The sequence below is a fragment of the Girardinichthys multiradiatus genome, chromosome 10 (assembly GCF_021462225.1).
Source record: "Girardinichthys multiradiatus isolate DD_20200921_A chromosome 10, DD_fGirMul_XY1, whole genome shotgun sequence".
NCBI lineage: Eukaryota > Metazoa > Chordata > Actinopteri > Cyprinodontiformes > Goodeidae > Girardinichthys > Girardinichthys multiradiatus.
In genome coordinates this window covers 14,104,459-14,119,364 of record NC_061803.1, presented here as the reverse complement: position 1 = coordinate 14,119,364, position 14,906 = coordinate 14,104,459, and the positions used below count along the sequence as shown (strand labels likewise).

Here is a 14,906-nt window from a genome sequence, read left to right as displayed (position 1 = left end):
TAAGTGCTGTGAACCCTAAACTAGAAACCATAATTGGGTCAAGCTATATGTGGTTCTATGTCAAAATTGTTTTGTTGATCCATCCCTGCGCAGAAGGGTTTCATCGAGACTAAAATAAAATATTACGACCAAGGTCAAAAGCAATTCATCTGTACTCTGCTAAATCATACAGCAGACGGTTTGGATTTTTTGGCTGATTTATGAAAACATTCCGGATGCTTTCCAACAACATTGCTGCAATCATTTCTGCTGTTTGACATCTGCAAACAAAGAGTTTCCACTCCTGAAACTTTTGACCTGTTTAAAGCCTCACAGTATGTCATTTTTGTAACTGAATATACACTCTCATCTCCATTAAGTTTGTTGCAAAATGTCTTATTTATTAGTTATTTGCTTATAAATTACTGTTGTCCTTGAAAGTTTGGTATTGTTCAACTCATTATATAAATATTATCTAAACCAATCCGGATGTCTTTGTGTGGTTAAAAAAATAACACCTGTCACTAAAGAATGTTTATGTGGAGAAAATAATGGTCCAATATTAAGAAACTGTGAATGGAAGACTGTGTGAGCTACTGAAATAACAGGGATCTCTCAAATGATGGCATGCTTGTAAGAAGCCGTTATTTAGCCAGGAAGGTCCTACTGAGATACATTTTGTATTTTGACCATTTCTTTACTGCTTACTTTGTTATTTAGGTCATGCTTTCTTAAGTTTAGTTCCCTATGCTTATTTTTTGATAGGTGTTTTCCTTATTAGTTCATTCTTTTGTGTTTATTCTAGTGTTCTTTATACATCTAGATTTATTTTTCTGTTCGATTCTATACCGGGATTCTTTGTATTTCTGTTTAGCTCCGTCCTAGTTATTTAGTCTCCTCCCTTCAGCTGCTCTGCCTTTCTCTCTGCCTCAGCAGCACCTAAGTTCCTCTGATTAGCTCATCTGATTTACCCGTCATTTCTTCACCCCACTTCAGAATATAATATCACTGGTTCTGATTGTTCTCTGCTGGATTCTTCTGTTTGACTGCTGTTCCATGCCAAGTCCATTTGCTGTTCTCCTTGTCCTGTTCTCCTTTTTGGAAGCTCTCTTTATTTCATTATCAAAGTATTCAGCTTCACCTCAACCCATCTCTGCTTTTGATACCTTCACAAACTGAAACATGACATGGAGTCCTGTAAACTAAACCAAAACATCAGAAAATGTAAAAAAGGAAAAAGAAACAAACGCAAATTAAAGAAATTAAAAAAATCAAATAAAACGACTCCAACTAAAATTCAACACATTATTACCAAAATAAATAAATATGGCAATTACATGTTTCTTTCAGAGCTGTTTTAAGAACACCACAGAAATATGAAGAGAGGAAATTGTCTGAAGACTTATGATATTTTGAAAGATTATTCCAAAGATGTGGAGCAGAAGAAAATACAGTTATAACAAATTCACAAAATGCAAACAGTATTTCTGAATTTGAAGTCATAAATATTATGTATGATAATAGTATGGTATGACACACGTTTTGAAATGTGTTCTTAAATTAAATAACAATTTCTGCAATAAACAAAAACATGTGTTTAGTGTCTTTTCAATGTAAAAGAAGACGCATGCATAAAAATAATACCATCATAGTTTAAACAAAAACAAAAAGGTTTTTGTTGTTTTTCTTCCTGAAAAGGAAAAACACTTAAAAAACTAAAAATAAACAGATTATCTCTAAGCTGTTTTAAGAAATCAGTTACCTGAGCATGCAATCATAATGTGTCAGCAGGCAAATTATTAATTGTTTTAACAAAGCAACGTCTTTCAATAATTGTCCTTCACAGGTCGAAAGATCAATGCAATTTAAAAATCAGAAACTAAAATAAAATGTTGGTCTCATCTGACCAAAGCACCTTCTTCCACATTCTTGCTGTGTTTTTGACAGCTTGTAACAAACTGCAGAAAAGAATTCTTATGCCTTTTTTCAATAATGTGGCTTTCTTTATGCCACTCTTCCATACAAGTCAAATTAGATGGACTACCACGTCTTAGTAGGTTTGCAGTTGTGCCATTCTCTATCCATTTACAGAGCTCTTTGAGATGTTCAAAGCTTGGGATCTCATTTTGTAACCTAACCCTGCTTTAAACTTCTCTACAACTTTCAACCTGACCTCTCCACTGTGATCCTTGGTCTTTATGATGCTGTTTGTTCACTAATGTTCTCTAACAAATCTCTGAGGAGTTCACAGAGTTCACATTTATGAGGTGATTTCTGAGGGCAGTTTGTTGTGCTGCATTTTTTGATAGGTATCTGAGTATATGTCATGAGTATATGTTATGAGTATTATTTAATTTCCCTTTTCAGATTAATAAAGTATTTTTGAATTGAATTGATATAGGGCTACATGACTACACTAAACTCAGATTTTTAAAGCCAGACATTGTTTTTCTTCTACTTCACAAATGTGCACTTTAGTTGTAATGTGACAAAATGTTAAAATGTTCAAGATGAGTACGGTTGAACCAAAACTTATAATAACTGATAATAACAGAAGATAAACTTACTTAATCCCAGCACAGGTACTGAGGCTGACATCTGACTCCACGTGGCCCTCCACCTCTCCATGGTAGTAGCAGTTTGCCTACGAAAGTATAAATAAAACAATTGTAAACATACATTTTTTTTACACAAGAAAAACATGAATGTAGCAAACCATTAGGTCAGGTTTTAGACATAGCTCCAGCTATAGCTGAATAGATCAGAGGTCTTTTTGTCTATTAAACAGATGGCACTAATACTCATCTCTCATGTGAGTGTAAGTCTCACAATTCGTTTCACAAGTTTTGCAGTCTGCTGCATTTCCAGGTACCCACTTTCACAGACCACCTGTCAAGCTAGAGCAGATAGTAAAGAAACTGAATTAAGTCCATGTTTATTGACCAAGGTCTGGCAGAAAATGGGTGGGACGGAAGTGTCTGGTTTAGAGTGAAAACAGGCCCCTGGCTTTCTCCATCACTTAGGCAGCCCTTGCTTAGGTGAGGTCTGACCAACAGCACTTCTACAACCCTGTTCGGGTAATAAAGGAAATATGACTTTTCCAGCCCACTAAGTGTCCCTGTAATTATAGAGGGCCTGAAGTAAATGTTAAAGTATGAGCTTTTTTTAGCCGGCCTTGTCTACAGCAACAGTTGATTTGACATCCTCAATGTCAAGAGGTTTCTGGTATTTAAAAAAAACTCTTTTTTTGCATCATTATACCACTTCATAGTAATTTTGCAATGAGTGTTTTCCCACTTCTGACATGAGCTAATTAAAACCACCTGCCCAAATGAAGCTTTTAGTCTCATCATAGACATCTTTGAAAATCCACAAACTGCCTTCATTTAGTTTTTGGGGAAGAGCCCTGATTACTGTATTCAAGACACATTCATGAATATGTTTGATATGCAAATCAGATGGAACAAGATGAAGTAACAAAAACCTAGAAAAATACATGCACAGGCAGAAGAGGTCTGTCAGGCCAGTCTGAGACTTTACAGTGTGATAACTTTGAGGTAAATTATCACAGTTTCACAGCATTATGGTATTAACACAAAATTAAAAGTTTAAACTAAAATGTGTACAAGATCTACAACATTTTATTTGAATCATATTTAATTTAGAGCAACACCTTATTTAATTTTTGGTACAGACTAAGCCAAAAATATGGAAAAAAAAGACACTCGTTAAAACATCTGTCCTTGTTTTCAAGTGTTTATCGCACTATATTATACGTCTTTGCTATTCTGCTCTTTTTAAACCCAGTGAGCTTTTTATAAATGAAAATACATCTAAATATCCTGAATAAAATAAACGGACATGTCTTTTAAAAATTAAAGTCTTTTTTCAATATCTAAAATAGTTTTTTAGAGGTTTATTAGAAGCCTAATTTAGGCTTGTTGACTTGAGATCAATTAGCAAGTGAAAAAGGGTAGAATAAGCTGGGCTTAAACTCATCACCTCTTAATTCTTTACCAAGAATCTTTACTAGTTGAGCTACACATCAGCCAACCTCACTTTCATGTGCAGAGGTGTATTAATGACCCTTTCAAATACATAAATTACATATTAAATACATCTGAAAACAAAACATAAATGCATAAATACATATGAAACTCTATTCCTCACTTTATATTCTGTCAGTCCTTTTGTCATCACTACGAGCAACTCAGTTACAGAGGTGATGCCACTGTATGAAGGCGTACTTGTTCTGCTTGGAAATTACGACTTATGTTAAAACACTGACTTCTTTCTTGTGTAAGAAATACTTTATCACCTTTCTCTTGATGACAAGAAAGCATCTTTTTGCCAGCACAGGGCTTGTTCTACAGCTTCAACACGTTTGAATCTGCCAGTACAGTAATTACGGCACACGGATTTCATTACAGCAGTATGACAACTGACAAGAGGGTGAAATTAGTTTAGAATACTAAATCAAATGAACCGGTTTTTGGGCTTTGTTTTTCATGTATGATTTACAGACCATTTTTTGTTATGCTTACACGTTTTTACACATTTTGAAACTTTTAGACCAGGTAGATTTGCTTGGTCTAAACAGAGACCAAACAGTCAGTCAGTCAGTCATTTTCTACCGCTTATACCATAGTGGGTCACGGAGAAGCTGGTGCCTATCTCCAGCAGTCTATGGGCGAGAGGCAGGGTACACTCCGGACTGGTCGCCAGAGACAAAGCATTTGCATCTAAATCAGGGCTTTGGATAGACTTAACATTCATTTAAGGCTGAATGAGGCCTATGTTTAGCCTCCAAATTGAAATTATGTCCATCGCTCAGTGGGAGAAGCCAGTATTAGCTAGTTATTGATCTTAGGATTGATGGTTTTGCACAACACTTGTCCTTGTTTTTTGTGACTGGAGATATTTCCTATCAGCTGAATAGATTTTTCTTGTATGAGTAAGAAAAGTGCACAGGCCTTCTTTCAGCCAGCTGACCCGCAGTGTACAGCAACAAGTGGAGTTGAGGCGGTTCTGTTTTACTCTATGCTCCATAAAGCCAGAGAAAATGCTTGTCTCTCTGACTCTTTTTCCAGCATATCTTCAAAAAGATTTTTTGCCATAGGGACAGTTTGATGTAGCATTTTGGTGGTTTTGACACTTTTAATACACATACCTATGTGTCTCCAAGCAGATAGTGAGCATCTGGAGATAACTGCACACACAAAACATTATTATTTGTTGGCAATGTGAAGCCCTAGGAGATTCAACCCTTGAAATGTTTCTTTCTGCATAGACTTTATGTTGCACCACACCCTTTCAAAAACACAAAGTATGCAAAATAACACACAATTCTGGAAAAATATCATTCTGCTTTTGAGTTTAGTGCTGTGTACTGTATGTTGACACAGAAGGACAGAAGACTTGTGCATACTTTATGAAACATTTCACTCAAGTTATACCTTAAAGTACGAAATTCAACAACAGTTACTCCCCATATAAAAGTTGTTTAAAGCTTATAGATGGTGGTGTAGCAGTAGAAAAGGCAGTAATATCTGGAAGGTGTTGGAAAGAGTTTGGCTCAGTGCTGACTTTTTGACATGAGGTGTTTCTACGCCCTAGAGCTATAAGGCCTCTGCAGTGCTTTCCAAACACCAATAGCAAAAGAACTGAAGAGAGGTGTGTTTCATCCTTGAGATTGCTGTTTGCTTTTGGGAGGCAGCATCTTTAGGAGAGGTTCTCCATTTCAGTTTGGTTTGCATCCAAAGATTTTCCGTGATGTTTTTAATTACTCTCTGGACATTGCTTTCTCCATGTGCTTCTTTGCAGTTTAAATACAATGCCAGAATATTATAGCACCTGGAACAGAGCGGTAGTTAAAGGCACTGTTTTTGTTATATGCCCCTTACAGATAGAGCCATTGCTCTTGGTGCAGGGGTGTTTGTGAAGCCTGTAAGGTACAAATTTCTTGCATATCATACTATCCATAAAAGCACTGGTATACAATTGTATGTAAAAATTAAGTTTCATTAGGTTAGATCAACAATATGATGTCACAACTTAGTAATAGGGGTGTAATGTCAATATTTTTAGGAAAAATAAGCATCTCCATTTTTCTTCTTTTCATAACTGAAGTAAGGGCTTTAAAATGTACACACCAAAAACAAAGCATTACAAATGTGTTTTAGATTGTGTTACAAATAATCTTTGTTCAGTGTGGCATTATCTACTTCAGGTTTGATCAGTCTAAATACTTTAGAGCTTGAACTAGAGATGATCAAAGACTGTCCAGAATCATTAAAAACAGCAAAACAGACCTTTAGGTTAGCACTTATAGGAATCTCAGAAACAGATGCAAACTTTATTAATACTAGCAGCTAACAGCCAGTCAAGGTATTCTCACAGTACTTATAAATTATTCTTTATTACGTCTATCAAATTGTCGACATGTTGCCACGTAAATTCTTTACCACACTTTTTAAACCGAGTACTGACGCTCAGCCAAACTAGCCATCTTTATTAGGTAACTGTCCAAAAAACAGCAAAACTCAAGAACTGTTTCTCTTATAATTCAAAATAGTCTGAAAATAGTCTCAAACAAGGATACAAAGGGGTTTTAAACTTAAAGCAGTCAGATTCATATGTGGAGCTCATCACGATTCATTTATAGGGGCAAAAACTAGTCATTTCCCATGTGTCTCCTCATGCATTTTTTCCTACATACTTTTTGTACCAAGTTTGACAGGCTATAACCTCTACTAAGCGACAACCATGTAATCATAGTCTACAGCTGGGGTCTCCAACCCCAGTCCTCGAGAGCTACTGTCCTGAAATTTTTAGATACATCCCTGCTCCAACAGAGCTGAATCAAATTAATGAAAACTCCTGGTAACAAGCCAATCATTATTCAGGTGTGTCGGAGCAGGGTTGTATCTAAAAGCTGCAAGGTAGTAGCTCTCGAGGACTGGAGTTGGAGACCCCTTGTCTACAGTATGGAAATGTAATTATCTAACTCCAGTGAAAACCAGCAGCAAGAGATCTTGTAGTTGATTTTGTGATCTTTAACTGACCAAAATGGTAATTAGAACTACAAAAGAAACATGTTGTAATATAAAAGCTGTAGGCAAATAAAAACAAAATCCAAAAAGTCAAATTTCAGCACCTTGTGAAAATCTGGATAATTTCTCAAAATACTTAAAATCTTTAACTGAAAGTCTTTCTCTGATGCAGTTCTGCAATCCAAGAACTGAACATTTATAGAAATACATCCCTGGTGTTCTTGTAAAAGTAAACTTTTATCTGTTCAAAAAGATCTGTCTTCATTTAGTGACATTCAAAATTATAATTTGTGAAGATATGCATTTATAATTGCTGCACAATATTTCATAGAAATGCCAGGTTTTTGTTCTCTAAATGAAATTGGACTGCAATAAAGTTGAACGTTTGCACGTTTTTGCTCAATAGAATGTACAGGTCCTTCTCAAAATATTAGCATATTGTGATAAAGTTCATTATTTTCTATAATGTAATGATGAAAATTTAACATTCATATATTTTAGATTCATTGCACACTAACTGAAATATTTCAGGTCTTTTATTGTCTTAATAGGGATGATTGTGGCATACAGCTCATGAAAAACCAAAATTTATATCTCACAAAATTAGCATATTTCATCCGACCAATAAAAGAAAAGTGTTTTTAATACAAAAAAACGTCAACCTTCAAATAATCATGTACAGTTATGCACTCAATACTTGGTCAGGAATCCTTTGGCAGAAATGACTGCTTCAATGCGGCGTGGCATGGAGGCAATCAGCCTGTGGCACTGCTGAGGTCTTATGGAGGCCCAAGATGCTTCGATAGCGGCCTTTAGCTCATCCAGAGTGTTGGGTCTTGAGTCTCTCAACGTTCTCTTCACAATATCCCACAGATTCTCTATGGGGTTCAGGTCAGGAGAGTTGGCAGGCCAGTTGAGCACAGTGATACCGTGGTCAGTAAACCATTTACCAGTGGTTTTGGCACTGTGAGCAGGTGCCAGGTCGTGCTGAAAAATGAAATCTTCATCTCCATAAAGCTTTTTAGCAGATGGAAGCATGAAGTGCTCCAAAATCTCCTGATAGCTAGCTGCATTGACCCTGCCCTTGATAAAACACAGTGGACCAACACCAGCAGCTGACACGGCACCCCAGACCATCACTGACTGTGGGTACTTGACACTGGACTTCTGGCATTTTGGCATTTCCTTCTCCCCAGTCTTCCTCCAGACTCTGGCACCTTGATTTCCGAATGACATGCAGAATTTGCTTTCATCCGAAAAAAGTACTTTGGACCACTGAGCAACAGTCCAGTGCTGCTTCTCTGTAGCCCAGGTCAGGCGCTTCTGCCGCTGTTTCTGGTTCAAAAGTGGCTTGACCTGGGGAATGCGGCACCTGTAGCCCATTTCCTGCACACGCCTGTGCACGGTGGCTCTGGATGTTTCTACTCCAGACTCAGTCCACTGCTTCCGCAGGTCCACCAAGGTCTGGAATCGGCCCTTCTCCACAATCTTCCTCAGGGTCCGGTCACCTCTTCTCGTTGTGCAGCGTTTTCTGCCACACTTTTTCCTTCCCACAGACTTCCCACTGAGGTGCCTTGATACAGCACTCTGGGAACAGCCTATTCGTTCAGAAATTTCTTTCTGTGTCTTACCCTCTTGCTTGAGGGTGTCAATAGTGGCCTTCTGGACAGCAGTCAGGCCGGCAGTCTTACCCAAGATTGGGGTTTTGAGTGATGAACCAGGCTGGGAGTTTTAAAGGCCTCAGGAATCTTTTGCAGGTGTTTAGAGTTAACTCATTGATTCAGATGATTAGGTTCATAGCTCGTTTAGAGACCCTTTTAATGATATGCTAATTTTGTGAGATAGGAATTTTGGGTTTTCATGAGCTGTATGCCAAAATCATCCGTATTAAGACAATAAAAGACCTGAAATATTTCAGTTAGTGTGCAATGAATCTAAAATATATGAATGTTAAATTTTCATCATGACATTATGGAAAATAATGTACTTTATCACAATATGTTAATATTTTGAGAAGGACCTGTACATGTGAATACCTTTGAAATTTGCATCCAAATTATGATGTGAAACGAATCAGTTGATACAGTTGTTTTGCAGATAGACTAAGGTATGGCCGTATATCATATTAAGCAAAGTTTCCATGAATTTATGCAGCCAATCATAAGAAGTGACCTCTTCATATTGGTGTGGCTCCCTAGAGGTGAAACACAATGGAGTTTAGTAGGCGTATGCTAACTAAACACAGTCAAACATGTGTCTTCAGTTTCAGTATCTCAGTCATTACTTTGAGGTATTGTAAACTTTAAAAAACTAACTTGTTTTACATGACATGATTGTTTACACTCCTTGAACCTTTTCACATGTTGCCACTTTAGAACCCAGAACTTAAATATATTTTGTTGGGGGTTTTATGTGATAGATCAACACAAAGCAATCCATAAAATGGTGCTATCCAAAAGAAGTGAAAGGAAAGGTTCCTTTTTTTCACATAAAAAAAGAAAATGTGCAGTGTGCATTTCCCTTCAATCCTCTGAGTCAACCTTTGTAAAAATACTTTATACTACAACTACTTTTGAGGGATATTTCTACCAGCTTTGCACACGTAGAGACTAAAATATTAGAACATTCTTCTTTGCAAACCAACTCAAGCTTAGTGAGCAGGACAGCATCTGTGAACATCAATTATCAAGTCTTGCTAAGCTGCGTGAAGCTGACACCCCACCCACTTGAAAAATTCTGGCAAATAGACAGAATGGTTAGTGCTTCGTTTGTGCTGTTTTGGTTTCTGAGATATTAAAGATTATTTTTTAGGTCATACAGAGGTCACCATCCCCCTATTTTGCTACGAATTGAACCGGAGTGGTCTCATTTTTTAGTGCTTTGTTTGTGCAGGTTTGTGCAGTTGAAATTTTCGTTTGTGCTGTTTTCTTCTCTTTTTTTGATTTAGTTTATTGATGGTTGGCAAGGAAATTGGTGCATTACCGTCACCGACTGGAATGGAGTGTGAACCAGAATGTCACTCAAGGGTTATATGTGTAACTTTAAATAACAAAATACTCACTGATGATTTTTCATTTTTGAGATTTTTCCAAATATATCAACTAAATCTAGTTTTACTTTAATTCTTTTGAGCTGCTCACCGGTCAGCGTTATGTTTTACTTTCAGGCGATAGCATGACTCCACCTAAATAGGAGACAATGAATTTCACCTGCTGCAGGCTGTAATTGTTGTTTTGGTTCAGCGTCGGTTGTGTTCCGGCACTTTCTTGTCACCAATTCAGTCAGTGTGAAGTTGTCGGATGTTGTCAACGCAGAAAAGGATAAAAGGTAAGTAATTTATTTCTCTTCGTTGAAAAACAGTGAAATTACAACTTTTTTTGTATTTTATGGATCCAGTCCACCCTCCCACAGCATTTTTTGTTTTGTTTTGTTTTTTGGGTGAAATTAACCACCACTCAACTTTATTGATATAGATTATTTCGGTGAAATGTTTCTTATATAATAATATGTTTCAAGTGTTATGAGTAGCCTATGCCTTTTCTAAGCAAAGGAGGTTCCCACATTCGCGCAGATGAAGGTTCATTTCACAACTGCAGGACATGAGGTGGGCTCATGACCAATATATTCATAGTTGGACAATATTTCCCATCCCATGCATGAAGCTAGTAAAGACATGGAGAGGTCCTTTAGCCTAAGTGAAGCTTTACCTTAAGTGGTTAAAAGTACTTTTTTGCAGATCAGAGCTGCTGTTAGACTTTATAGGCTAACCATCACTGCTTCCAAAAAACAATAGGTTTTCTACTTTCGTGCCAATATTGAAGTTTTTATCTGATCAAGTGTTTACATAAATGCTGTCACCTGATTGTTCTGCACGTCTAATTTAATATATATAACCTATACCTTACTGTTAACTGCACAGTATTGTGTTTTTCCACTCCTTTACTGTAAATTCTATTCAGCCTTTTTGTGATTGTTTTTTGCAGTTTGTGTCTAATAGCTTTTAGTTTGGGTAAGTTTTCTACTTTTTTAGGTAAATATGAACTTGTATACTTTCATTGCCTTATGGTTTGGTGCTGACACACTCAAATTTCCCTATTGTGGAACAATAAAGGTTTTCTATTCTAATTAATTGAGAGAGGTAACCATGAACCATGACTTTTGAGATTATGCATTACAAAGTTACTGTTTGAAAATGTAATCTACCTTATACTTTCAAAGAAGAATAAACACTTCAGATTTGGAAAATTAACTTTATGTTATAAATCACCACAGGTAAAATATGGCATACTTAACCATTTAAGAACTTGTAACAAAGAACATTAAAATAGAACCTATTTCTGGTCAGGAATATCAAACCATGGCAAATTGTATTTGCCTTTTGATCTGAGCTTCTCAAAACTTTTCCCCCAAAATGTGTTGATTCACAGCATTCAGTCTGCTGTGTATGATGCTGCATGTGGTTGTATTGTCTTCTTTTCAGACACTGTCTTCACTACGTTTGCCAGGTCATCATAAAGCTCCTACACACATGGAGCTCTTCGGCAGTATGCAGTGTAATGTCCCAGACCATCTTTAGTCAAGCTTCCCTTGAAAGCGATGACTCCTCTCAAAGTGAATGTCTTTCCTTGGAGAGCCACAATGGGGGGAAATTCACTCAAAGGAAATTGAGTTGTGTTTGGAAGGTCAGTGTGAATCCATGCTATTTCTCCAATGCTGTAGCTGCGGGTAACAGTTCCAGCACAGAGCATTTTCCCGAGGTGCTGGCTCCTGTTTTGAATTCAACTGGACATTCTGATTCCTTCGGTAGTGGGCGAAGGCAGGGAGACTCCGGAAGGAAGAATCCGTTTTCCACTGAAATGTCAAGCTGAGCCATGCCAGAGTCCATCAGCACAGAAATGTCAGGAGAAACACATGGTACTTCCCTTGTTGTTCCTTTGTTTAGCTGGCAGAACTGTGAAGAGCAGTGTTTTGAGAGGTAAACGCTGGATATATTTCTCATTGTTTTTCCAATGACCGTGGAGATATTGCACTGGGCATCGATTTGATGGGCACCAGACCTCAACTGGATTTTTTCAAACATTGCACTAAGCAGCTCTGCCCTCTGTGAATAGACCTTTGGGGTCACACCATCTGTAGCAATGGCTTTTACCAGCAGCGAGATGGGGTTGTCACTGTTGTTCCTGACAACATTTTGAAATGCTGAGCTGTCACGCAAAGCACATCATAAGCACTGACAAAATGCATCAAATGCACATGTGTTCAGAACAGAGATTGTTGATTTCCCAACTCTAATCGATTGATGCAGGTTTCCATTTTTTAATAGTCCCACTTTCACTCTTTTTGCCCCAAACGATGGATCTGCATGGAGCCATTCAGTGCAGGAAGTGAGATGAGAAGTCCTCTTCCATTTTTTGGGTGGAAGAATTAGTCCCCTCCAGTTTTCAACCACGTCTTCATCTATTGGAGGAATGTTTGTGGTTTCATCGGATTCCACAGAATGGTGAGAATCCATTCTTCTCTTGGCTTCAGCACTGTGGGTAGTCATGGATACAGAGTTTGTTTCGGAAACATTTGCTAATCCAAATGTTCCCTCATCATTTTTCGCTTTTGCAGAACAAATCCGCACATTTCCTTCAATGAAGGAAAGATGACGAGAAATAAAGTGATCAACTCGAATGGGTAAGTTCTTGTGTTTAAAAAGGCCATGCTTTACATTTTTGAATTCTTCTTCAACAGTGGCTGAGCTTGCTGTGTGACTGGTGCTTTTGAAGAAGGGGACCATTACTCGTCCAAAGTGGTAAGTAACTTGCTAGTCTTATTATGTGTGGAACAATATCAGGGAGGAAATGGATGTTGTCCCTATCCCCATTGGCTGCAGCGAGTGACCAGCTCTCCTCGCATAAGGTTTGATACCCAGCCACGTAGGTCAGTCTGGATCTCGTCAAAAGGATCCACTTGATACGCTTCCTTTGTGTCTTCAGCTGGAATGATGATGGAGTCTTCTGTGATCTGGGGTTTTAGATATTTTTTGCACATCTCTGATTCGAGAGGGACTCCAGAACTATCATCACCCTCTGCCTCACTGAGGGCCACAACAGTGATGGCATGTATTAGCTGTTTTGCATGGTCCAAGCACTGGGATTGAAGAAGCTTTGCTATTACCCTGACAAAGAAATCTTTGACACGGTGTAACTTGTTTTTCAGGCAGTCCCACTGACAGATCATCTTTATGCAGTGTGCCACATCAACCCTGATAAAACAAGGAGGGAGTTTTGCAAACTGGTTCCCAAGTAGCACACGGAAGCATTCGTCAATGTATGTCTTCAGATCGAGGTAAGGAGTGAAGGCCTTCACCAGAGCACCAAGAATAGCCAGAGAAAAGTCACTCACGGCTTCTTTTGGTACAGCAGCACCTGTACGAAGCCATTCTGTCAGCCATGTTGCAATTGCATTAATGTCATGTCTCTCTGACAGCATTTGCACAACTGGGACTGAGCAGTTGTCCCCTGTTAGAACGCCTTGATATAAGAAGATGTGGCCCGATGTACAGGTCCTTCTCAAAATATTAGCATATTGTGATAAAGTTCATTATTTTCCATATTGTCATGATGAATGTTTAACATTCATATATTTTAGATTCATTGCACACTAACTGAAATATTTCAGGTCTTTTATTGTCTTAATACAGATGATTTTGGCATACAGCTCATGAAAACCCAAAATTCCTATCTCACAAAATTAGCATATTTCATCCGACCAATAAAAGAAAAGTGTTTTTAATACAAAAAACGTCAACCTTCAAATAATCATGTACAGTTATGCACTCAATACTTGGTCGGGAATCCTTTTGCAGAAATGACTGCTTCAATGCGGCGTGGCATGGAGGCAATCAGCCTGTGGCACTGCTGAGGTCTTATGGAGGCCCAGGATGCTTCGATAGCGGCCTTTAGCTCATCCAGAGTGTTGGGTCTTGAGTCTCTCAACGTTCTCTTCACAATATCCCACAGATTCTCTATGGGGTTCAGGTCAGGAGAGTTGGCAGGCCAATTGAGCACAGTGATACCATGGTCAGTAAACCATTTACCAGTGGTTTTGGCACTGTGAGCAGGTGCCAGGTCGTGCTGAAAAATGAAATCTTCATCTCCATAAAGCTTTTTAGCAGATGGAAGCATGAAGTGCTCCAAAATCTCCTGATAGCTAGCTGCATTGACCCTGCCCTTGATAAAACACAGTGGACCAACACCAGCAGCTGACATGGCACCCCAGACCATCACTGACTGTGGGTACTTGACACTGGACTTCTGGCATTTTGGCATTTCCTTCTCCCCAGTCTTCCTCCAGACTCTGGCACCTTGATTTCCGAATGACATGCAGAATTTGCTTTCATCCGAAAAAAGTACTTTGGACCACTGAGCAACAGTCCAGTGCTGCTTCTCTGTAGCCCAGGTCAGGCGCTTCTGCCGCTGTTTCTTTTTTTCAGAATCAGAATCAGAAAAGCTTTGTTGCCAAGTACGTTTTTGGACATACAAGGAATTTGTTTTGGCATAGTCGGTGCAATACAGTACAGTACAGTTTCTGGTTCAAAAGTGGCTTGACCTGGGGAATGCGGCACCTGTAGCCCATTTCCTGCACACACCTATGCACGGTGGCTCTGGATGTTTCTACTCCAGACTCAGTCCACTGCTTCCGCAGGTCCCCCAAGGTCTGGAATCGGCCCTTCTCCACAATCTTCCTCAGGGTCCGGTCACCTCTTCTCGTTGTGCAGCGTTTTCTGCCACACTTTTTCCTTCCCACAGACTTCCCACTGAGGTGCCTTGATACAGCACTCTGGGAACAGCCTATTCGTACAGAAATGTCTTTCTGTGTCTTACCCTC

At 38.5% G+C, this 14,906-nt stretch overlaps 1 protein-coding gene across 4 annotated transcripts in view; it reads right to left on the bottom strand.

The window, feature by feature from the left end:
• The window catches only part of LOC124875228 (disintegrin and metalloproteinase domain-containing protein 12-like), a 162,230-nt gene that overhangs the window by 54,018 nt on the left and 93,306 nt on the right, over positions 1-14,906 (bottom strand). For all 4 annotated transcript variants that reach the window (XM_047377236.1, XM_047377239.1, XM_047377238.1 and 1 more), the window contains exon 5: positions 2,547-2,623. In XM_047377236.1, the coding sequence (XP_047233192.1) occupies positions 2,547-2,623 (77 nt within the window). The remainder of the gene's footprint in view (positions 1-2,546; positions 2,624-14,906) is intronic.